Source organism: Sus scrofa, unplaced genomic scaffold (genome assembly GCF_000003025.6).
Source record: "Sus scrofa isolate TJ Tabasco breed Duroc unplaced genomic scaffold, Sscrofa11.1 Contig2031, whole genome shotgun sequence".
Lineage (NCBI taxonomy): Eukaryota > Metazoa > Chordata > Mammalia > Artiodactyla > Suidae > Sus > Sus scrofa.
This window is the reverse complement of record NW_018085005.1, coordinates 104,527-127,286: the sequence shown is the minus strand read 5'-3', so window position 1 is coordinate 127,286 and position 22,760 is coordinate 104,527. Positions and strand designations below refer to the sequence as shown.

The 22,760-nt window shown below is 46.2% G+C and overlaps 1 protein-coding gene and 1 long non-coding RNA gene across 2 annotated transcripts in view; one reads left to right on the top strand and one right to left on the bottom strand.

Moving 5' to 3' along the window:
* Positions 1–10,467: 10,467 nt before the first annotated feature.
* On the top strand, positions 10,468–15,045 carry LOC106509425. Its single transcript, XR_002341149.1, has 3 exons — positions 10,468–10,592; positions 11,295–11,367; positions 14,782–15,045. It is a non-coding gene; the product is annotated as an uncharacterized LOC106509425 (long non-coding RNA).
* LOC100736962 (liver carboxylesterase) overlaps positions 11,526–22,760 on the bottom strand; it is a gene marked incomplete at its 3' end in the record, with an annotated part of 27,209 nt that continues 15,974 nt past the window's right edge. The window contains 6 exon segments of the mRNA NM_001315766.1: positions 11,526–11,676; positions 12,366–12,446; positions 13,116–13,256; positions 14,326–14,364; positions 18,362–18,466; positions 19,622–19,726. Coding sequence (NP_001302695.1) covers positions 11,526–11,676; positions 12,366–12,446; positions 13,116–13,256; positions 14,326–14,364; positions 18,362–18,466; positions 19,622–19,726 — 622 coding nt within the window.

The window sequence follows — 22,760 nt, the reverse complement described above, 5'->3', positions numbered from 1 at the left end:
ATTCAAAGTCCTTTACCAGGACTAAGATTTTTTTATCAACTTTATTGGTTGTATTTATCTCTCACTGATTACAGTTTTTTTCTGAATAAAAATTAATATTTACAGTCATAGAAAGTTTTGAAAATATGGATCACATGAAGATAAAACTAGATATTACTCATAATTCCTTCATTTAGGAGTGTATGCTCTAGGAGTTCCCGTCATGGCACAGCAGAGACAAATCTGACTAGGAACCATGAGGTTGCGTGTTCAATCCCTGGCCTCCCTTAGTGGGTTAAGGATCCGGCGTTGCCTTGAGCTGTGGCGTAGGTGCAGATGCGGCTCAGATCTGGCATTGCTGTAGCTGTGGCACAGGCCAGCATCTACAGCTCTGATTTGACCCCAAGCCTGGGAACCTCATATGCTGTGAGTGAGGCCCTAAAAAGACAAAAGACAAAATAAATATATAAATAAATAAATAGAAGTATATTCTAAATTTGTGATTATTTCTTCTAATAGACTTTCCAGGTCTTAAATGTAATTTAAATATTAATTTCATGTTACGTTTTTCTTCAGAAAACACTATACAATAGGCATTTCCTCAATATCAATAAAATCACTGATAACATCTATTATTTCATGGGAATGATAGATTAAAATTTACTTTGGGATTCCTGCCCTCTTGAATATATAAGGTAGCTGCTCAAATTTTGATGCTACAGAGAACATTCTGCTCAGCCTTATGTGCCTAAATCTTTAACCACGTCTCTAATTTCCTTAGGATTGGTTTTCAGAAGTGAAATTACTAGGCTGGACTATAGCAGCATTTTAAAATACTTCAAACATATTGTGAAATATTGCTTTCCAATGTTATAAGAATGTGAATTTCTTTTTCTTTTTTTTTGTATTTTATCTTTTTAGGGCCACGCCTCCAGCATACAGAGGTTCCCAGGCTAGGGGTCTAATTGGAATTACAGCTGCCACCTACGCCAGAGCCACAGCAACACCCAATCCAAGCTGCATCTGCGACCTACACCACAGCTCACGGCAATGCCGGATCCTTAACCCACTGAGCGGAGCCAGGGTTCGAACCCAAAACCTCATGGTTCCTAGTTGGATTCGTTAACCGCTGAGCCACGACATGAAGTCCCAAGAATGTGAATTTCTTAATTCTCTCACATGGGATACAAATAAAAATAATGCTGTCAATTATGCAATCCTTTTTCACCAGAAAAAGAGAGTAACATACTGTTTTAATTTGCATATTTTGATTACTAGCTTACCCCTTCCCTTTGCTTTTCTCTTGTTGTTCCTATTTATTATTGAAATCTCTGCCCTACATTCCTTTGAGGAATTGCGTTGTGATTGTAGGATTCTAAATCTCAGTGATTTAAGGTAAAAATAAAAAAAAGAGGAGGAGCAAAATAAGTTCCTTTAGTCACAAAAGGTCTTTCTCTAAGTTTGGGTTCTGAGTTCCTTTCTAACTTCTGAGCGGCATAGGCAAAGTTCAAACCCTCCTACCCCGCCTTTCAGAGAGTTCAACTTGATCTTGAAGTAGATGTTGAAAAAGTGGATTACCTTTAATCACAGGAGTGCTTCACTCCAACAACACCTCTTGCTAAACCCAGGTGCAATAATGGGGAGTGGGAAGGCAGTTAAATAAATTATTCTACCTCTCCTGTCCGGGTGGTGTATATAGTCAAACTTTAGTGGTTGCATGTTTAATGATATGAAGAAATCATAGTCATATGAATTATTCTAATTTTAATACATGAGGGATAGTCCTAAAATATTTACAGAGGTTTCTCTGGGTGGCAGGATTATAAGCGATCTTTTTTTTTATTTCTGTTTTCCGGCATTTTCCAAATTTGATAGGATGCCCAAGGCGGGGGGACATTGTAACATTTCCCCACCAGTCTGACTTGGGCCTGCCCCTGCCCCTGTCAGTCACTCGCCGTGGGCATCGTGATCCATGCACAGTGCGGAGCTCCCAGGCGGGTGGCCCACAAGGTAGGCCCGCAGGAGCAGGATGGGCACCTGTGCTGCAGCATCAGCAGTGACATCCTCTGGGGCTTGGACATGGGGTGGTGACAGCCAGGGCAGGGGAGAGGGGGAAGAGACACCATCCCCCTTCTCGGCCCCTCTCCCATGTGTCACGGCCTTAAACATCCCTGGGCCAAGCGGAAGGAAAGACAGGACAGATGACAGAGAAAAAGGCAATGCTGAATTACGGTTTCCTGAGACACAAGAGACAGAGTGGCCCTTTCGCACAGGTTTGTCTTTAAGTGTTGCACTTTCAGACCAGCAGCTTGCATTCATCGAATTTGTTCCCCTTGTTAGAATAGGTGTGAACAACCATGGAAACGCTCCAAAACGGAGCAGAACAGAAGGTATCTTTGGGTGCAGATATTCTCCGAGGACTAAACGCTAGCCTGACATCAGTGCAATACAGTGAAGGGTGTGTGTATGTAGAAGTCCCTGTGTGTGAATCCATCGGAAGGAGCTTAAGTAAATTGACCCGGAGTCGCTATGATGACGGTTGTTTCGAACGGATCTACCCAAGGTTTCCACATGCATTCATCCATTCGATCCTCACGCACTTGTTTTTTCGCCAAATAAATAACCTGGCTCAAATCCAGGTGCAGCCTCCCAACTACATGCCCTTAAGCAAGGCACAGAACTTTCCCAAAACTCTGCTTCTCTATTGGGCTGGTGGCCAGGGACTTGCTGCAGGGACACGCAGGGACACACAGGGTCCAGCTCACAGCTGCTACGCACAAGTGGCAGCTGCTCTTAATACTGCTGTTGTTCACTCAGGACCAGGAACTCCCCCAATTTCCTGGCTGCTCACGGCCCCTGGGAGACCCTGACACCATCCAGGTGTGTGTCTGCTGACATGCACTGTGCGTGAATCCATGTCTTTCAGATGCAGGAGCCCCCACCTACATGTATGAGTTTCAGTATCGCCCAAGCTTCTCATCGGACAAGAAACCCAAGACGGTGATCGGGGACCACGGGATGAGATCTCTCCGTCTTTGGTTTTCCACTGTTAAAAGGTGATGGCCCTTTGGTGACCACAACCTTGGAGTTAGGAGATCTGGTTCAAGTCTTGGTCTCGTGGCCTTGGGCAAGTTCCTCCTTCTTTCCAGGTCTTAGTTTCTGAATCCATCTTAAAGGCGTTGAACGACAAAGGCGCCCAACCTTTCTCTTGGTCTCATGTGCGTGATGGAGGAGGTGTATCCTTGTGCCCTCCCTCCCTCACGGTCCCTCCAAGAATCCAGCCTCAATAAGATAGGTAGGGGGCCACCTGCAGGGGGCGCTCAAGGGCTAGAAAGGCAGGACTCACTGCCCACTCACAAGAGCAAATCGGAATGTGAGTGAGAATAAGGTTAGAACTGCAGTTAACCTGGAATCAGGGCTAATGCGGGCCTGTGTATCCAATCATCCATCTAAAAATCACATCTTTTAAAATTAATAATATTTAGCACTGTAATATTTTAAAGAATTCCCTTAACAAATGTTTTCAATGCCTTGACTCAGTAGTTACAGACAACTTGTGTGTGACACACCACTGGGATGTTCATGGCACCCAGTGGCTCTGGGCATGTCCTGGTTGGGTGACCCTTTGGGGACCTTGCAGCTTGATTATTATTTTTATTTTTTTTTGTCTTTTTTCTCTTTTTGCCATTCCTAGGGCCGCTCTCGCGACATGTGGAGGTTCCCAGCTAGGGGTCTAATCGGAGCTGTAGCTGCCGGCCTGCACCAGAGCCACAGCAACGTGGGATCCGAGCCGCGTCTGCAATCTACACCACAGCTCACGGCAACACCGGGTCCCCAACCCACTCAGCAAGGCCAGGGATCGAACCCGCAACCTCATGGTCCCTAGTCGGATTCGTTAACCACTGCACCACAACGGGAACTCCTTGATTATTTTGCAGATTCTATGAAAGTGTGTATGGATGAAGGAAGTTGAAAAATGACTGAGGAGAGCATCTTTTAGGTGGGGCTATGATAATGAAAATCCTGGGGTGTGGCCCTGTGACCTAGGGGGAGGCCGCACAGTGGGCACAAAAGACCAAGGCAGCCAGTTGCTGGCCTGAGCCCTGCCTTGGTCGGTAACTGTCGAGCTGAAAGTGCATGTGAAGGTCTTCTTATCAGGCAGGTTTTGACTCAGTAGGTCTGGGGTAAGGGCTCAGTTTCTGAACGTCTAACCCGCTCTCAAGTGCTGTGACGGCCTGCGAACCACATTTGAGTAGCGAGGGCTTCGTCTCCTCCCACAGGCGATGCCCCAGAAGAGAGGTCAGTCTCAGCAAGACGGTGATGAAATTCTGGCCAACTTTGTCCGCAGTGGGTGAGCCGGGGGCAAAAATGGGGGAGTTGGGAAGGGGCAGGGAAGAGCACGGTCGCGGCGAGGAACGTTCACCGTGTGATGGGCAAACTCCGGGCCCTGTGACCTCTGACACGAGAGCTCCCTCAAAGGACAGGCTGCCCAGGAGGTGGGGCGCCTTCTGTCTCTGCGGGCACTAGAGACTCTTGGCAGAGGCTGAAGCCACGGGTCCCTGACAACCTCAGAGGGTTGCTGGGATGACACAGTCGCTTTGGGCAATTTCTGTTTGATTCTGCTCTCAGGAACCCCAATGGGGAGGGGCTGCCCCATTGGCCGATGTACGACCAGGAAGAAGGGTACTTCAGATCGGCGTCAACACCCAGGCAGCCAAGAGGCTGAAAGGTGAAGAAGTGGCCTTCTGGAACGATCTCCTGTCCAAGGAGGCAGCAAAGAAGCCACCCAAGATAAAGCATGCTGAGCTGTGAAGGGGAGGCTCGGCTGACCTTGAGGGCTTGTGGGACCGCAGGCAGGAGCAGTCTACCGAAGGCGTTGATGGGCCAGGAGGTATCTTCTTGTGGAGGTTGGGAATTAGCGGTGGGAGTGCGGAGATCAGGGAGGGGAATTTCTGTAGCTGCGGCCTCAATTTAGAAATAAATGTTTTCTTTGGAGAAAAGTCGGTGTCTCAGACTCGGGCTGGAATTAAGTCATTCTCTCTAGGGGGGGAAGGATGAAGACTGAGGGCACCATTGACAGCAAGGCGACTCTGGACAGGCAGAGTCCAGCAGGCTGTCCCCTGGGAGTGCCAAGCGGGCTCTGTGTCTGCTCCATGGCCCTGGACCCTCAACAAGTCCAACAAGAGGGTGTGGGTGCTCAGAGTGCAGTGTCCCTCTCCTCCCGGCAGCTTCCTGGAGAGACGGAGGTGGCACCGACTGAGGATGTCCCTGGAGCGGGAAAGAAGGGCCTCGCCCCGGCGACACTGTGCTCAGTGCTGTGGCCCTTACTGACCCTTCCACAGGCCTAGAATTCTTTCTCCTTCAACCTACGCATTATCCTTTCCAGGCCCTCCTCCGAGGCCTTGTACTCCAACAGCTCATCTGCACCTTTCTGCAGCCTAGTCGACATCAGGTCCAGGCACTTGGACCCACCTTGGAGTGAGTCCCTAAGTGTCACTAGCAACTGCTCTTTCAGAATGCATGGGGCGACTTGCGGCTTCTCCTGGGATTACTGAAGCTCTGCGCGTGTTACTCCACCACTTTCTGCAAGAAAAACCTGGATTATTCCCACTACCATGGCTTTTTCTCAATCATTCAAAGAAGGTGCAAGGCCAACACTTTCCCTGAAATCTCAGGGAAGACAGGCCCTTGGGAGGAGAGCGGGGGTGTGAACACTGGCTTCAGGCAGGAGATGGAATCACCTGCGTGTGAGTAGATTTCTTTGAAAATCGGAATCTCTGTGAGCAAGGCACACAGGGCCTGCCTAAGGTGGAGGCTGGACCAGGACCAGAGAAACCACCCCTGGATTCCAACACCGAGGACTGAGCATCAGAAACCCCCGCACTGGGGGAGGGAGAACGTGTGGACAGAGACCTCCCTGAGGCACAGGTGCACAGGGCGGGCCTAAAGCTGAGAGTGAAACAGGGATTCTGAGCAAAGCTTTCAGCAAGCCCTAGTCCCACAGCACAAGGTAATACTGAAGGATCTGAAGCAAGGGCTGAAGCCATGATAACCACAGCAGCAACAAAATTCAAGCTTTGCTTATCCCTCACACAATTAACTAAAACCCCCAACACACACACACACAGACACAGACACAGACACATACTATCAGTCTAAGCAGAATGAAAGGCAGGCCCCTTTCCTGTCTCACTTGCCATTTACATCAGCTTCTACTCTCATACCCATGATGCTGAGGGCGACCCTGTAGCCCTCGTCCAACATCACAAACATTCAAAAATGCAGGAAACCAAAAAAACCCTACGAAGAGACAACACAATCAACTGAACCAGTTTCAAAAATAGCCCAGGTGTGAGAATCACAGACGAGGAATCGAAACACCTATGGGGAAAACTTTTGTGAACCCTTGGTTTAATTCTGCACAAAGAGAGAGAAAGACTATAAGAAAGATGCAAATGGAAATGTTTGAAATTAAAAAAAAAATATTATCAGAGAGGCAAAATAACTTCAAAGGGTCTAATCTCCAAAATATGCAAACAATACACACAACTCAACCACAAAATAACAAACAACCCAATCGGAAAGTGGGCACAAGACATAAACGGACACTTCTCCAAAGAAGACATAGGATAGCCAATAGGCACATGAGGAGAGGCTCAATACCGCTGATTATTAAGGAGAAATGCAAATCAAAACTATTTTGAGGTCCACCTCACCTTGGTCAGTATGGCTATCGCTCTTACGCCTATAAATAGCAAATGCTGGAGATGGTGTGGAGAAAAGGGAACCCTCCTACACTGTTGTGGAATGTAATTTGGTACAACCACTATGGAAAACGGTATGAAGGTTCCTCGGAAAAGTAAATACAGAACCACCATAGGATCCTGCAGTCCCACTCCTGGGTACACATCCGGAGAAATTGCACTCAAAAGACAGAAGCGCCCCTATGTTCATAGCACACTCTTCACAATAGCCAAAACAATCCATAGAACGCATTAGGAAGGGAGTTCCCGTCGTGGCTCAGTGGTTAACGAATCCGACTAGGAACCATGAGGTTGCGGGTTCCAGCCCTGGCCTTGCGCAGTGGGTGAAGGATCCGGCGTTGCCACGAGCTGTGGTGTAGGTGGCAGACGCGGCTCAGCTTCCCGCGTTACTGCGGAACTGGTGTAGGCCGGCGGCTACTGCTCCGATTCGACCCCTAGCCTGGGACCCTCCATATGCCGCAGAAGCGGCCCTAGAAATGGCAAAAAGACAAAAGACAAACAAACCAACAAACAAAAGAACGGATTGGAAGATCTGGTACATACATACAGTGGAATACTCCTCAGCCATAAAAAGGATGAATTCATGCTTTTTGCAGCAACATCGATGCAACTAGAGATTATCATACCAAGTGAAGTAAGTCAGAAAGAGGTCAAATACCACATGGTATTACTTTTCTTTTTTTGTCTTTTGTCTTTTGTTGTTGTTGTTGTTGTTGTTGTTGCTATTTCTTGGGGCGCTCCCGCGGCATATGGAGGTTCCCAGGCTAGGGTCGAACGGAGCAGTAGCCGCCGGCCTACGCCAGAGCCACAGCAACGCCAGATCTGAGCCGCGTCTGCAACCTACACCACAGCTCACGGCAACGCCGGATCGTTAACCCACTGAGCAAGGGCAGGGACCGAACCGCAACGTCATGGATCCTAGTCGGATTTGTTAACCACTGCGCCACGACGGGAACTCCCACATGGTATTACTTACATGTGGAATCTAAACTATGTCACAAATGAACCTATCTACAAAATCAGAAACATAATCACAGACACAGAGGACAGACTGATGGTTGCCAAAGGCGGATGGACTGGGAGTTTGGGTTAGTCGATGCGAACTATTACATTTATCCATTTAGAATGGATAAGCAACGAGGTCCTACTGCAGAGCACAGGGAACTATATCCAATCTCTTGGGATAGAACATGGAAGACAGTGTGAGAAAAAGAATGCATATATGACACACACACACACACACACACAGACACACACACACACACACACACACACACACACACAACACAACACGACTGGGTCACTGTGCTGTAGGGCAGAGATGGACACACACTGTAAACCAACTATAAGCTAAAAAAAGAACAAATGCGTAGTAGCCTTTCAGAAAAATACCAAGTGATGACAACAACACGGAGCTGCTGGAAATCTCTTTACTCTGCTGGTAGGAGGGAACATTTGTACAACTGCTTTGGGACTTTTGGAGTGTTTACTGAAGTGATGTACGCTGGCACACGTGATCCGTGAAACCAATCTTAGTAAATATCCACGAGAAGTGACGCATGTGATCAGCAAAGCTCTAGAACATTCATGGCCACACTACTCATAATAACCTGAAACTGGAAACCACCCAAATGCCCGACAACCATTAGAACGAACGCATTACGGCCAGGAGGGTGCAGCAGATGAACAAACCACAGGCACACACGGCAGGATGAGCATCGTTAACACGACGCTGAGAGAAAAAAGCCAAGTGCAAGAGGACACAACGCTGTCGCTATGAAGTCAAACGCCAGAAAACTCAAAAGATGCTGCAGAAGTTCAGAGAGTACTTACCACAGTCGGTGGGTGGGCAGGACAGGGTTGGGGCTGAGCTGCGCTAGTTTCTTGGGTGCTGATCACCTTCTGCGTCCTGATCTGGATACGGAGTACACAGGTGGGGTCAGTTAGTGAATATGCATCAATACACACACACACACACTCACTACATATATTGTATACTTCTTTGCACTATATTCACTTAACTCAAAAATTGGAGTATTTGAATATTCATCAAGACACTTCACATGTACTTTAACCATGTTATAATACATTTATGTATTTGGATATCATATTCACTTTAAAACTCAAAAGTTTCTACCAGGTCTTACGCACTTATTACCTATTAGAGAAGACAGAGTTTTACAGGAGAATATTACTGAGAGTATAATAAATTACAGAAATAGAATAGAAAGTAAATAGTCAAACGCAAAGTTATTTAATCAGGACTCTACTGCATGCGCTAGAGAAATCCTACTTAAGTTTACCTAAAGCAGCGATTGAATACATGGGCTCCTGTACATGAAAAGTCCAGGAGGCAAATATGCCTCAAGGGTAACTACATAAAGGTTCCAGATAGACAGATAATAGGTAGGTATATAGGTAGACAGATAGATTAGATAGATGGAAAGACAGACGGACAGGCAGGCAGACAGACAGACAGACAGACAGACAGACAGATAGATGCATAATATAGATATAGGTGATAGATAACAGCTGAATGGACGGATTGAAGGGTGGATGGTGAATAAATTCACCTTTTACCAATCATCCCCCTGTTAGACAGAGTGAGAGAGAGAGATGTGTTTCTACAGGTCAAGGTATAAAAGCTGTTCCCTAAGCCTCCAAATTGTGCTCCAGCAACCCTGACAGTACCAGCCATGCTGCCCGGCGGCAGGGCCCTCCACAAGGCAGGTTTTTCTCTCTCCGCTTACGAATCCTAGCAGAGCACAAGGGCCACGACGGGCTGGGTCTGGCTCAGCTGTGGGGAGGGAGGTGCATCTTGTCCACCTGTCACCTGGGGCAGCGCCAGGCAGGGCCAGCTTCCCAGGGGCAGAGCCTGAGCCCCCCTGCCCCACCTTGTCCCAGCTCTGCCAGGAGGGAAGCTGTGACTTGCAGCCGAGGCCAGAGGCTGAGAGGCAAGGAGAACTGGACTTCCGGGTCAGGCAGAAAGGTCCAGAGTCCCAAGGGCCACTGAGGGAAGAGATTTAAAGATAAGATAGCAGAAAAATAAAACACAATCACAGGATGGTGAGAACCGCAGACAATCCAGAAGAGGAAACCACAAATCAGACATGTAGGAAGAAGCAAGACCAAGTTTATGAAAGAACAGATTTGATCCCAGGCAGCCCCTGGCAGAAGATATTCCTGAGGAGCTTGGGAGCAGGACGTGGTAACCAGTACTCTACGTGACTGTGCTGAACGCTTGGGCACATACTAGGTCAGCTGTCGATAGGTTTTAATTATGCTTATAAGAATCTGAATTTTAAGACTCTTTCGTTGGATAGAACTAGAGACTCATGCTTAGTGAAGTAAGTCAGAAAGAGAAAGACAAATACCATATGATAACACTTCTATCTGGAATCTAATATACAGCACAAATGAAATTTTCCACAGAAAAGAAACTCATGGAAGTGGAGAACAGACTTGTCGTTGCCAAGGGGAAGGGGGAGGGACTGGGAGTCTGGGGTTAATAGATGCAAACTGTTGCATTTGGAGTGGGTAAGCAATGAGAGCCTGCTGAGGAGCACAGGGAACTATATCCAATCATTTGTAATGGAACACAATGGAGGGTAATGTGAGAAAAAGAAAATATATACATATATATATGACTGTGACAGAATACTGTAAATCAATTATAATGGAAACTATAAAAATCATTTAAAAACAAACTCTTTCGGTATGTTTAGAGAGAGAGTTCTGGAGCAGAGATCCGTTTCCTGGCTTGCAGACCAGGTGAAGGAGGGCTCCTAGAAAAGGAAGGGTCCTGTGAGGACCTCAGCAAGGCCCCCCAAAGGGACACCTCCTCTCCAGGTGACTCATCCGCCCCTGACCCCCCACCCCCACAGCCCTGGGTGAGGTTGGAAGGTGCTGGGAGACCCAGCTCACACTGGGATGGAAGGAGGCCGGCTGCAGACACCAGCATTCTCCAGACCATGGGCGCCACACAATCCTGCTCACTCAATTCAGCCTTCTTGGTCCCAGACAGTACTTCGGATCCTATCCTTGGCCACACTCCACCCCAGGTCCGTTGATTAGCAGACTAGTTTGCAGCTAGCCCTGACCTCGGACACCTTCCAAGACAAAACTTCCCGTATCTTCCCGGTGGCCCCGCAGATCACAGTAATTCAGGTGAGGAGCCTGGGGCAGATGCTGTTGGTGCCTGACCACAGCCCCTCTTCAGAGCAGGCCAGCCTGACTTGCCTCCAGCATCTGTAGCTCTTTGTCTGAGGCCTTTGGCCACCAGAGACCGCTCTGCCCACGTGTGCAGCAGTCGAAGCACCAGACACTTAGCAACACCTTGGGGACTGCCTTCAACCAGTGACTTGTCCAAGGAGGAGGAGAACTAGCCCAGCTCTCCCACCTCTCCCTCAGGATAACCCTGAGACCTGTCTTCTGCTGGTTCCCAGAGCCCCCCAGCCCCAGGTGTCAGCAGTGATGCCAGCTTGACAGTGCAGTGTGGGTTGGCTTCCTCTCCTTTACATCACTAATCTACTCTTCTAATGGTGTTTCTAGGATCACCTCTCAAATAAACCCCTTGCCTTTGGATCCTCCTCTGGGAGTCTTTTTCTTATGGAAACCAAAATAGGTGAGTGCCTTGCCCCCCCCCCCAACCCAGGGCAAATTCGGTCAGCCTCAGATGCATGACCTCAGCAGTTTCCACCTAGGTGTTTATGCTGAGGGCTGGGCAGGACAGTCAGGGAAGCTGGCAAGGCCGTGTCCCTCTCCTGTCCAGTGTCTGGGACTCACCTCTGTGTTGACGGGCCACCGTCACAGATGGGACACCAAACACCACATCCCCCATCAAGTCCAGGAACAGGTCTTTCTTTTTGACGGGGTCGTCTGTCCCCCCCAAATACTTGTCAGTGGCCACTGGAGTCAGTTCCTCAGGGATGTTCTGAAATAAATCGAGAGGGAAAGTGACCACTGTTAAAATGAAATACAACGCGGAGACCAGACTGAAGAACGACCTGTGTAGACAAAACCATATCAGCCATGTGAACAAAACAAACTCAAGCTTGTTTCATGCACATGAGCAAAGCTCAGCTTAGGTAATTTTTTGCAAATGCCTCTAACAATCACAAAATAAAGTCAACTCCCTAAAATGGTATGAGATAATCACTTTTTTAACCAGTCCTCGCCATCTGGAAACCTCTACTCTAAGAAGCGATCACTGGAAAGTTTAACAACGTTCTCGTTTCCACTTTATAAGCCATCCTGCCACTTCAGACCCCCAGCTTCATATCAGTCTTTGAAGTTGGAAGCTCTTGGGTCACAAACTATTTTTATATGTACAATAAACTCTTACTAAACCTATTTGTTGATTTAGTGGCTTTAGTTTTGGCATTTCTGGAGTTTGATTCACCACCCCTGGTGAGTGACCCTCCTCATGTTAATGGTGAACCTCCTGAGACCTGTGCAAACTGCCCCCCTCTGTCTACACAGGAGGAGTGATGGGGAAAGGAAAAAGAATCAGGCAGAACCCTCTGATCCCAGTCCACATTCTTCCAACAGTTACTCTGAAAGTGGGAAAATCTCCTGCCCCTCGTTGGGGCTCAGCCAATTCCCAGATTCCTAGACTCTTACAGCGATGGGGTAGGACTTCCACAGGAGTGACGTGGCCGTCTTCTGGTCCAGCTTGCCTTCAGAGAGGGGGAAGCCCATCATCTGTTAAAACAAAGGGTGAGCAATGGTGAATCATCAGGAACTGGCAGGAAGAACCAAAGTGACCAGGGGACCAAACCAATGCAGGCTGAAGGTCCCTTTGTTATGTCTTGACTGGCATGGATCTTTGATGAGTTTGGCAAAATCAATGAATCAAATGAGCTTTCTTTCTAGAGATCAAAGCATGCAAAGAAGATGGTGTCATTGTTAAGCGTCCCAGTCCTTTGAGATACCTACACCTCAGTGAGATGACTGGGAGGTTGTGTGAGGTTTTATGGAGAAACTAGGAAAGCACCAAGCCCAGGGGGAGGGGCTGAGGGTCCCGGGCCTCGGTCTACTTAACTCCCGAGCCCCTTCCCCTTTCCAGGCCTTGGGGACTCATCTGCCCCCTGATTATCTCTACCAGCCTTCCCGGCACTGACATTTCAGGGTTCCTGGATGGGAAGACAAACAGACAGTGTTTGCGGACAAGGGTCGCCAGGGCCACTCCACCCAGGTGACAGCTGGGCCACTGTGGAGAAGGTGTCCATGGAAATGTCAGCTTGCGTGAAGGGCACAGCTGCCCTGGTCCCAGAGAGGGGTCAGTAGAAGGAGGGTCCTGTGAGCAGAGACGGGAGAGGTCATGTGACAGGTGGGGCCTCTGTCGAGTGTAAGAAGCCTGCGCTTTCTCACCGTTGGCAGAAGCCAGCCAAACTCTTGCTTGTTGATTCCCACGATGTAGGGGACAGTGTTGAAATCCTTCTCAGCCAGAATCTCTTCAGGCATCTTGGGCAGCAGCACTCCATCCACCACAGTGGGCAGGAAGGGATGGCTCTGGGGAAGAGGGCAGTGTGGTCCCCTCTTGAGGTCTCACCCACGGCCCCCTCTCCACCTGTCTGAGCTCACAGCCAGCATCACAGACCTGTGTGCCCATGATCCGTGGCCACACAGTCGGGGTCCTATAACAAAGGGCCAAGTCTGTGGACCCCAGAGGGCAGAGCTCTGACCAGGGGCCAGCAGGGGTCAGGTGATGGGGGCAGATCTCCACTCCGGTTGGTATAAAAATAGACAGTATGACGAGTGTAAGATTAGAAGTATATGTGTATCTCTCCATCTACAGTCAGTTCTCATTATCTGTGGTACTTACTTGTCACTTCTGCAACGTTACTGCGACTCTGGGATTTGGAGAATACAAAAGCCACAGCTCCAGGGGGAACCCAGAGGCAGGTTCCTGAGGGCATATGAACTCATTTTCCCACCTTGTGTTGTTATTTTTCTCTTTGAAGATACTTTATGTAATATGTGTTTTGTATGGACAGTTAGTTTTGTGTAATATGGAGTTACCACAAAACACCAGCTGACAAGGGCAATGTTTGCCCGGCCCTGGGGAGGCTGCTGCTGGAGCTTCCCACGAGGCTGGGAAGAGGGTGGTGTCCTCAGCCCTGAGACTCGTGGCTCCTTTCCTTGGGACCCTGCCAACAGTGCAGCTTGCACACCCGGTCACCCTGCACCCTCCCAGGAGAAGATCCGGGCTCCTTGGGACAGAGCCCTTCATCCAGTTGTCCCCACCCCCACCCTCCACAGTGGGAGTTTCTCGTCCAGCCTTCTCCCAATGGGGCATGTTTGGCGATGGAAACAAGATGAGGGGGTGGGGGACACAGGGACACAGAATTCCTAACTGAGAGTGCTGGACTGGGAGTCAGTCAGAGGACTGGTTCTGGTCCTGTGTCTGGTCTCCTGGCTGTGTGACTCAGACAAGCCACTGTCTCTCTCTGACTCCAACAAGTAAATGCAAGGAGGTACCATGATTCTACGAAGAATTCCTTCATTCTTTCCTCTTTATTAACTGAAGATTAAGGTATCAAGGCTTAAAACGTGTAATTAAGAAACCAAAAGTCCTTACCTCTCTTTGGTCTCCATGAAAATCAAGAGTTAAAAATTTCTGTGAAGACAAAGGCAGAAGGAGGGGTGAGAAATCTCCCGGGAAAAGCAGGACACTGGCTCCCCTGGGCATGAGCACTGGGTGAAGGTGTGGGGTGGGTGAGGGTATCTCTAGGAAGGACAGTTGTTTGTGCCTGAGTGTCCTCTACCCGGATCCCCTCCTTGTTCCCCCACAAAACAACACTCTAATTTTCCTTTAGGGGAACCCCTTTTAACCACCTTCACCCCATGAATCTAGGCATTTTATATGTGGCCTGGGTACACCACCTCCCTGACCACAAGGATTATTTCAGGGATGGACATGTGTACATGTCAGTTCAATAGAGTTTACCTAAAATTTTGCTGGAATTACTGAGGAAGGTTTCTAAGCAGATGGAATGTAAGTCTAAAGAGCTATTCTTGTCTTTAATCTTTACAGGGATAAACCTCCCTAAGAGTGAAGCCAACACGAAAGGTGAAAAGCTGAGGGTTAGGAGTTTCTCAATAATATCATTGGTGCGTCTGGATCCAGACAAGCCTGAAACCATCAACTCCTAGACTTTTCTTTTGGTAAGTTACTTAAAGATTCTATTACAACATACTCATTTATATAATCAAGGCATTTGGAGGTTCATTTTCTCATTAGAAAATCCTTACTCAGGAGTTCCCGTTGTGGCTCAGTGGTTAAAGAATCCGACTGGGAACCCACATAGGGAGGCCAGGGATTGAACCCACATCCTCATGGACACCAGTCAGGTTCTCAGGCCGTTGAGGAACAAGGGGAACTCCAGATCACTGATTTTTAGAGCAATGAATTATATGTATATGTGTGTGTGTGTATATATATATATATATATATATATATATATATATATATAACAGCTATATGGATAACTGATAATAGATGAGTGAAAATTATAGATGAATTGATATTAGATGAAAAGATATTGGTGAATTGGATTCACTGCTGAATGGAGAGATGTATAATAAGATGATGAATGGGTGGATGGATTGATGAATAGATGGAGAGATATATGAATCGGTGAACAAAGGTTTATGTTAGAATCATAATTGAGGCAGATGCTCCAAAATCTAGAAATTGGGCCACTATTGGGTTATATTTGAGGTGCTTTCTAAATTAACTAAGACAAAAAAATTATACACCATGACCAGGTTGGGTTCATCCCAGGTTCACAAGGATGGTTCAACATACGCAAATCAATCAGCATCATACACCACATTAACAAAAAAAAGTCAAAAATCATATGATCATCTCAATAGAGGCAGAAAAAGCATTTGACAAAGTCCAACATCCATTCATGATGAAGACCCTCGCCAAAGTGGGTATAGAGGGAACATTCCTGAATATCATCAAAGCCATTTATGATAAACCCACAGCAAATATAATACTCAATGGGGAAAAACTGAAAGCCTTCTCACTCAAATCTGAAACAAGACAGGGATGCCCACTCTCACCACTGCTCTTCAACATAGTTTTGGAAGTCCTAGCCACAGCAATTAGACAAACAAAAGAAATAAAAGGCATCCATATAGGAAGAGAAGAGATCAAACTGTCACTGTATGCAGATGACATGATACTCTACATAGAAAACCCTAAGGACTCCACCCAAAAACTGCTTGAACTGATTCATAAATTCAGCAAAGTCGCAGGATATAAGATTAACATCCAGAAGTCAGTTGCCTTTGTGTATACCAGCAATGAAACATTAGAAAAGGAATACAAAAATACAATACCTTTTAAAATTGCACCTCACAAAATCAAATACCTCGGAATACACCTGACCAAGGAGGTAAAGGACCTATATGCCGAGAACTATAAAACTTTAATCAAAGAAATCAAAGAAGATGTAAAGAAATGGAAAGATATAACATGTTCTTGGATTGGAAAAATCAATATTGTAAAAATGGCCATACTACCCAAAGCAATCTATAGATTCAATGCAATCCCTATCAAATGACCCATGACATTTTTCACAGAACTAGACAAACAATCCAAACATTTATATGGAACCAAAAAAGACCCAGAATCACCAAAGCAATCCCAAGAAACAAAAACCAAGCAGGAGGCATAACTCTCCCAGACTTCAAGAAATACTGCAAAGCCACAGTCATCAAAACAGTGTGGTACTGGTATCAAAACAGACAGACAGACCAATGGAACAGAATAGAGAATCTGGAAATAAACCCTGACACCTATGGTCAATTAATCTTTGACAAGGGAGGCAAGAACATAACATGGGAAAAAGAAAGTCTTCTCAGCAAGCATTGCTGGGAAACCTGGACAGCTGCGTGCAAAGCAATGAAACTAGAACACACCCTCACACCATGCACCAAAATAAACTCAAAATGGATGAAAGACTTAAATATACAACAGGACACCATTAAACCCCTAGAAGAAAACACAGGCAAAACACTCTCTGACATCAACATCATAAATATTTTCTCAGGTCAGTCTCCCAAAGCAATAGAAATTAGAGCAAAAATAAACCCATGGAACCTCATCAAACTGAAAAGCTTTTGCACAGCAAAGGAAACCCAAAAGAAAACAAAAGACAACTTTCAGAATGGGAGAAAATAGTTTCAAATGATGCAACCGACAAGGGCTTAATCTCTAGAATATATAAGCAACTTATACAACCCAACAGCAAAAAAGCCAATCAATCAATGGAAAAATGGGCAAAAGACCTGAATAGATATTTCTCCAAAGAAGATATACAGATGGCCAGCAAACACATGAAAAAATGCTCAACATCGCTGATTATACGAGAAATGCAAATCAAAACTACCATGAGATACCACCTCACACCAGTCAGAATGGCCATCATTCAGAAGTCCACAAATAACAAGTGCTGGAGGGGGTGTGGAGAAAAGGGAACCCTCCTGCACTGTTGGTGGGAATGTAAACTGGTACAGCCACTATGGAGAACAGTTTGGAGATACCTTAGAAATCTATACATAGAACTTCCATATGACCCCGCAATCCCACTCTTGGGCATCTATCCGGACAAAACCCTACTTAAAAGAGACACATGCACCCGCATGTTCATTGCAGCCCTATTCACAATAGCCAGGACATGGAAACAACCCAAATGTCCATCGACAGATGATTGGATTCGGAAGAGGTGGTATATATACACAATGGAATACTACTCAGCCATAAAAAAGAATGACATGCCATTTGCAGCAACATGGATGGAACTAGAGAATCTCATCCTGAGTGAAATGAGCCAGAAAGACAAAGACAAATACCATATGATATTACTTATAACTGGAATCTAATATCCAGCACAAATGAACCTTTCCACAGAAAAGAAAATCATGGACTTGGAGAAGAGACTTGTGGCTGCCTGATGGGAGGGGGAGGGAGTGGGAGGGATCAGGAGCTTGGGCTTATCAGACACAACTTAGAATAGATTTACAAGGAGATCCTGCTGAATAGCATTGAGAACTTTGTCTAGATACTCATGTTGCAACAGAACAAAGGGTGGGGGAAAAAATGTCATTGTAATGTAAACATGTAAGGATAACTTGATCCCCTTGCTGTACATTGGGAAAATAAAAAAAAAAAACTGTGGTATAGCTTTACAATGGAAAAAAAATAAATTAATTAAGACAAATTCTGACAGCCTTTCTGAATAATCTTTCTTCTAAATAACACCATTCCCAAAATTCAGGATGAGAATTACCTCTGAGAATATGTAATGTTTAATTCTTTAAAATAGAAATGAAAACTGGTTTAGAAAAAGTAAGTTTTGATAGATATGAATGGTTATTATGAATTTTTCCATTATGTTATTTTTTGTCTTTGGCAAAGTTTGAGACATTCCAAATAAGAAAAAAGGAAAATCCCCTTTGAGAACCAGAGGCAGACACTGTTCCTAAGACGCGAAACCCTGTTTCAGGTGGTTTTTCCAGGGCAAGGCGTCAGCTGAATTGAAGTCTGGGGCCATGTTCACAGGGTAGGGCGCTTGTGTGGCCACGAGAGCAGGTGTACCTACCATCTTCAGCGTTAAGTCCAAGAGCTCGTCCTCCGACTTCTGGCGCAGGCAGTGAACAAAGACAGCCGAGGTGGTGGTTTTACACCCAGCAAGGACAGCAATTTGCTGCAGAGATCATAGGCGACAGCACGATTCAAGAGCCATGTCCCTTTCCTCCACCAATAGTGACATGTTCTATCCCAGCCTCAATTTCTAAAGGCGGCACATGGTGGCAGAAATACTGCAGACCTTAGGCATGGGTCCTGGGTCCCAGTCATGACAATTATACTCCTCAGCCTCTGTCACCTTATCTCTTGTAAAGTGGGCATAATTGTCTCAAAGTTGAACACCACAGCCGCAGAGAGGCCGCAATGAGCGGGGTTTAAGAGCATGGAGTCCAGAATCCCACTGTCTCATTTCAAGTCTCCGCTCATCTGATTAGCAGCCATTTGGCCTCAGGCCAGACACTTGCAAAGTGCAGCCAGAGGGGAAGGTGCAGATGAGAGAAGTCAGGCTGCAGGATGGCGGCACCAGGAGAGTGTGTGGGGGCTGCCAGAGCCCGATCCAGTGTCTGACTTACAATCAGTGCTCAGTACCTATTTGGTGAACCAAATAAATTCAAGAGCACAGAGGGAGGACGAGAAGGGGGGAAGCAAAAGCAAGAATAAGCATGTTAGCTTCTTTCTTCTGCCAATTTCTGGTCCTGTTGGATAGGGAAATCCAGCCCCGTTTCTGCCGCCTTTGTTTCCTTTCAATAGATTCCACGTTCTTGACTCAACTTGGTAAAATGGGCTTCTGTGCTTTACAACTGAGAATAGGAAACATTCTCAGCAATTTTTTTAAAAATTCTTGGGGTCTTTGTCTCCTCCCCTGCTACGGGCCAGTCCCTTTAAGTCTGGCTGCTGCCCCCGCCCCTCCCCCAAGCCAGCTCTCTCAGCCCCACCAAGATGCTCCTCATGCCTGACTCCAGGGCCCTCCTCAGCAGAGCTCTCCCTTCCTTGGCTTCATAACACTCTCCAAATAGAGGCCACGTCCTCACCAGGGGCCTAGGCGGCACGCCCCTGCCAGTGGCCCCATCCTCAGCTCAGGCCCCGTTCCATCTGCTCTTTCTGCTCTGGCAAGTTCAGCAGTCAAGTGGGAGGCTGGGGCAGCTGTGGCCTTGCCATTCCCCACTTGTGTGGCCCTTCGAGGAGGTCAGCTGGACCCCAGGGCGAGAGAGGCCCCTGACAACTACAGAAGAGCAGGGCAAAGGGTGTGAGGACAGTGCCACGAGAGGCCTACCTTAGCTGCAGCCTTCATGTCCTTCCTGACCAGGGCAACAGTGAGGGCCACGCCACTCTCAGAGATGGCCCGGTGGAAGAGGTTCTTGGCCAAGGGAGACAACACCTGGGAGCCGAGTCGGGAGAAAGGGAGTCAGTGCTCAGGGGTCTTCAAGAGCCACCCCATCCACAGATCTGCCCTGGGCTGCTCCCCTGGAGGTCCTGGGGTCCAGGTTCTGCTAGAAACCCTCAGCTGGAGGCATCCAGGGGCAGAGTGAGGGGCAGAACAGCAGGCGTGTCGGCATGTACACTGCTTATAACGATCAGCAGTGTCTGAAAGACAGCTGAGCAATTTCTAGGAACACTTTTAAAGACAGTTCTTTTTTGCCCATGCCTATGGCAGATAGACCACAGCAATGCAAAGACCAAATTCTTAACCGGTAGGCTCCGAAGACCCAGTTCTGATTCCCCATTTCCATCACTCAGAATTTCTCCTAAGGAAAATGAACTTGGGGGGTTCATACTGTAGCTCAGGGGTAATGAACTTGACTAGTGACCATGAGGTTGTGGGTTTGATCCTTGGCCTTGCTCTGTAGGTTAAGGGTCTGGCATCACCATGATCTTGGATCCTACGTTGCTGCTGCGGTGGCATAGGGTGTAGGGTGGCAGTTGCAACTCCGATTTGACTCGTAGCCCGGGAACTTCCATATGTACAGGTATGGCTCTAAAAAAGACAAAAAAAAAAAGAAAAGAAAAAGAAAAGAAAATGAACTTGGGTACACACAGCAATCTCTGAGAATGCCTACACAGTTTATAACTGGAAGTATAAACAGGTTGCTCCATGGCCTGGGCACTTTACATGCTGCAGGTGTGGTCAAAAAATAAAAATAAAATCAGAGCACAGTTTGACATAAATCGCAGCAACATCTTTCTTGATCCACATCCTAAAGTAATGAAAATAAAAACAAAATCAACTAATGGGACCTAATTTATCTTAAAAGCTTTTGCACAGCAAAGGAAGCCATAAACAAAATGAAAAGACAACCCACAGAATGGGAGAAAATATTTCCAAATGAAGCCACTGACAAGGTATTAATTTCCAAAATATACTAACAGCACATGCAACGTCCAAAAGATAAGCCCAATCAAAAAATGGGCAGAAGATCTAAATAGACATTTCTCGGGAGTTTCCACTGTGGCCCAGCGGTAATGAATCCAGCTGGCATCCATGAGCACTTGAGTTTGATCCCTGGCCCCACTCACTGGGTTAAGGATCTGGCATTGCTGTGAGCTGTGGTGTAGGTCACAGATGCAGCTTGGATCCTGTGTTGCTGTGGCTGTGGTGTAGGCTGGCAGCTACAGCTCGGATTGGACTCCTAGCCTTAGAACTTCCATGTGTTGCAGGTATGACCCTAAAAAAAACAAAAAAAAAAACAAAAAAAAATAAAAGAGAGAGAGAAAGGGAAACATTTCTCCAAAGAAGATATACAGATGGCCAAAAAATACATGAAAAGATGCTCAGCATCACTAATTATTAGAGAAATGTAAATCAAAACAACAATGAGGTATCACCTCACAGCAGTATGCATGGCCATTCAAAAAATCAAAAAAATAATTGCTGGAGAGGGTGTGGATAAAAGGGAACACTCCTACATTGTTGGTGGAAATGTAAGCTGGTGCAACCACTGTGGAGAACAGTGGTATGGAGGTTCTTTAAAAAACTAAATATAGAACTACCATATGATCCAGCAGTCCTGCCCCTGAGCATATGTCCAGAGAAAAACATAATTTGAAAAGATACATGTATCCCATTGTACATCCTAGCAATAGTTACAATAGCCAAGATTTGGAAGCAACCTAAATTTCCATCAACAAAGAGTTAGATAAATAAGATATGGTTAATTAAAAAAAAAATACCCACAATGGAATATTACTCAGCTATAAAAAAGAATGAATAGGGAGTTCCCATTGTGGCACATCTAGTATCTAGGAGGACTAGTATCTAGGAGGACTCAGGTTCAATCCATGGCCTTGTTTAGTGGGCTAAGGATCTGGCATTGCCGTGAGCTGCAGTGTACGTCACAGACATGGCTTGGATCCCTAGTTGCTGTGGGTGTGGTGTAGGCTGGCAACTACAGCTCCAAATCGACCCCTAGTCTGGGAACTTCCATATGCTGTGGGTGCAGCCATAAAAAGAAAAAAAAAAGAAATAATGCCATTTACAGCAGCATGGATGGACCTAGATAGAAATTATCATACTAAATGAAGTAAGTCAGAGAAACACAAATATCATATTTGATCACTAAAATGTGGAATCTAACAATCATGAGACAAAAAACTTACAAAACAGAAATATACTCAAAGATTTTGAAACCAAATTTATGGTTACCAAAGGGGGAAAATGGGGAAGGAGTGATAAATTGAGGGGTTGAGATTGCGATATACACACAACTATACATAAAATAGGTAACAAGGACCTACTATATAGTGCAGAGCAATATACTCAACACTGTTTAATAACCTATATGGGAAAAAATTCTGAAAAGGAACATATTTGTGTGTGTATGTGTGTGTGTGTGTATACGTACATATATCTGATTTACTTTGCTGTACACCTAAAACTAACACAGCTTTCTAAGCAACTGTACTCCAATAAAATTGATTTTTAAAAAATAGAAATAAATAAAAGCAACAAAAGAAATGCAATAACAGGAGTTCCCACTGTGCACTGTGGCATAGCAAATTAAGAATCCAGGCTTGTCTCTGTGACAGCACAGGTTTGGTCCCCAGCCTGGGACAGTAAGTTAAGGATCTGGCTGTAGTATAGGTCACAGCTGCAGCTTGGATTTGATCCCTGATTTGGGAACTTCCGTATGCCTTGGGTGCAGCCAAAACAAAACAAAACAAAACAAAATAAAACAAAACAAAACAAAAAAACCGCAGTAACATCATTGACCCTCTGCTCAACTGTGAGGCAGCTGGAGGATTTTTTTAATAGCTCTCAGCACCTTCTAATCTACTTTTCCATCTTTACTTCCCTCGGTCTCCCAAGTGCCATTCCCAAACCAGGCTTCCTAGTTCCTGGTTGTGTCTGTGTCCCACATGCTCTGTCTCATTTCCCTCTTCACACCTCCTCTCCTCTTCTCCCTCAATTCCCCCAG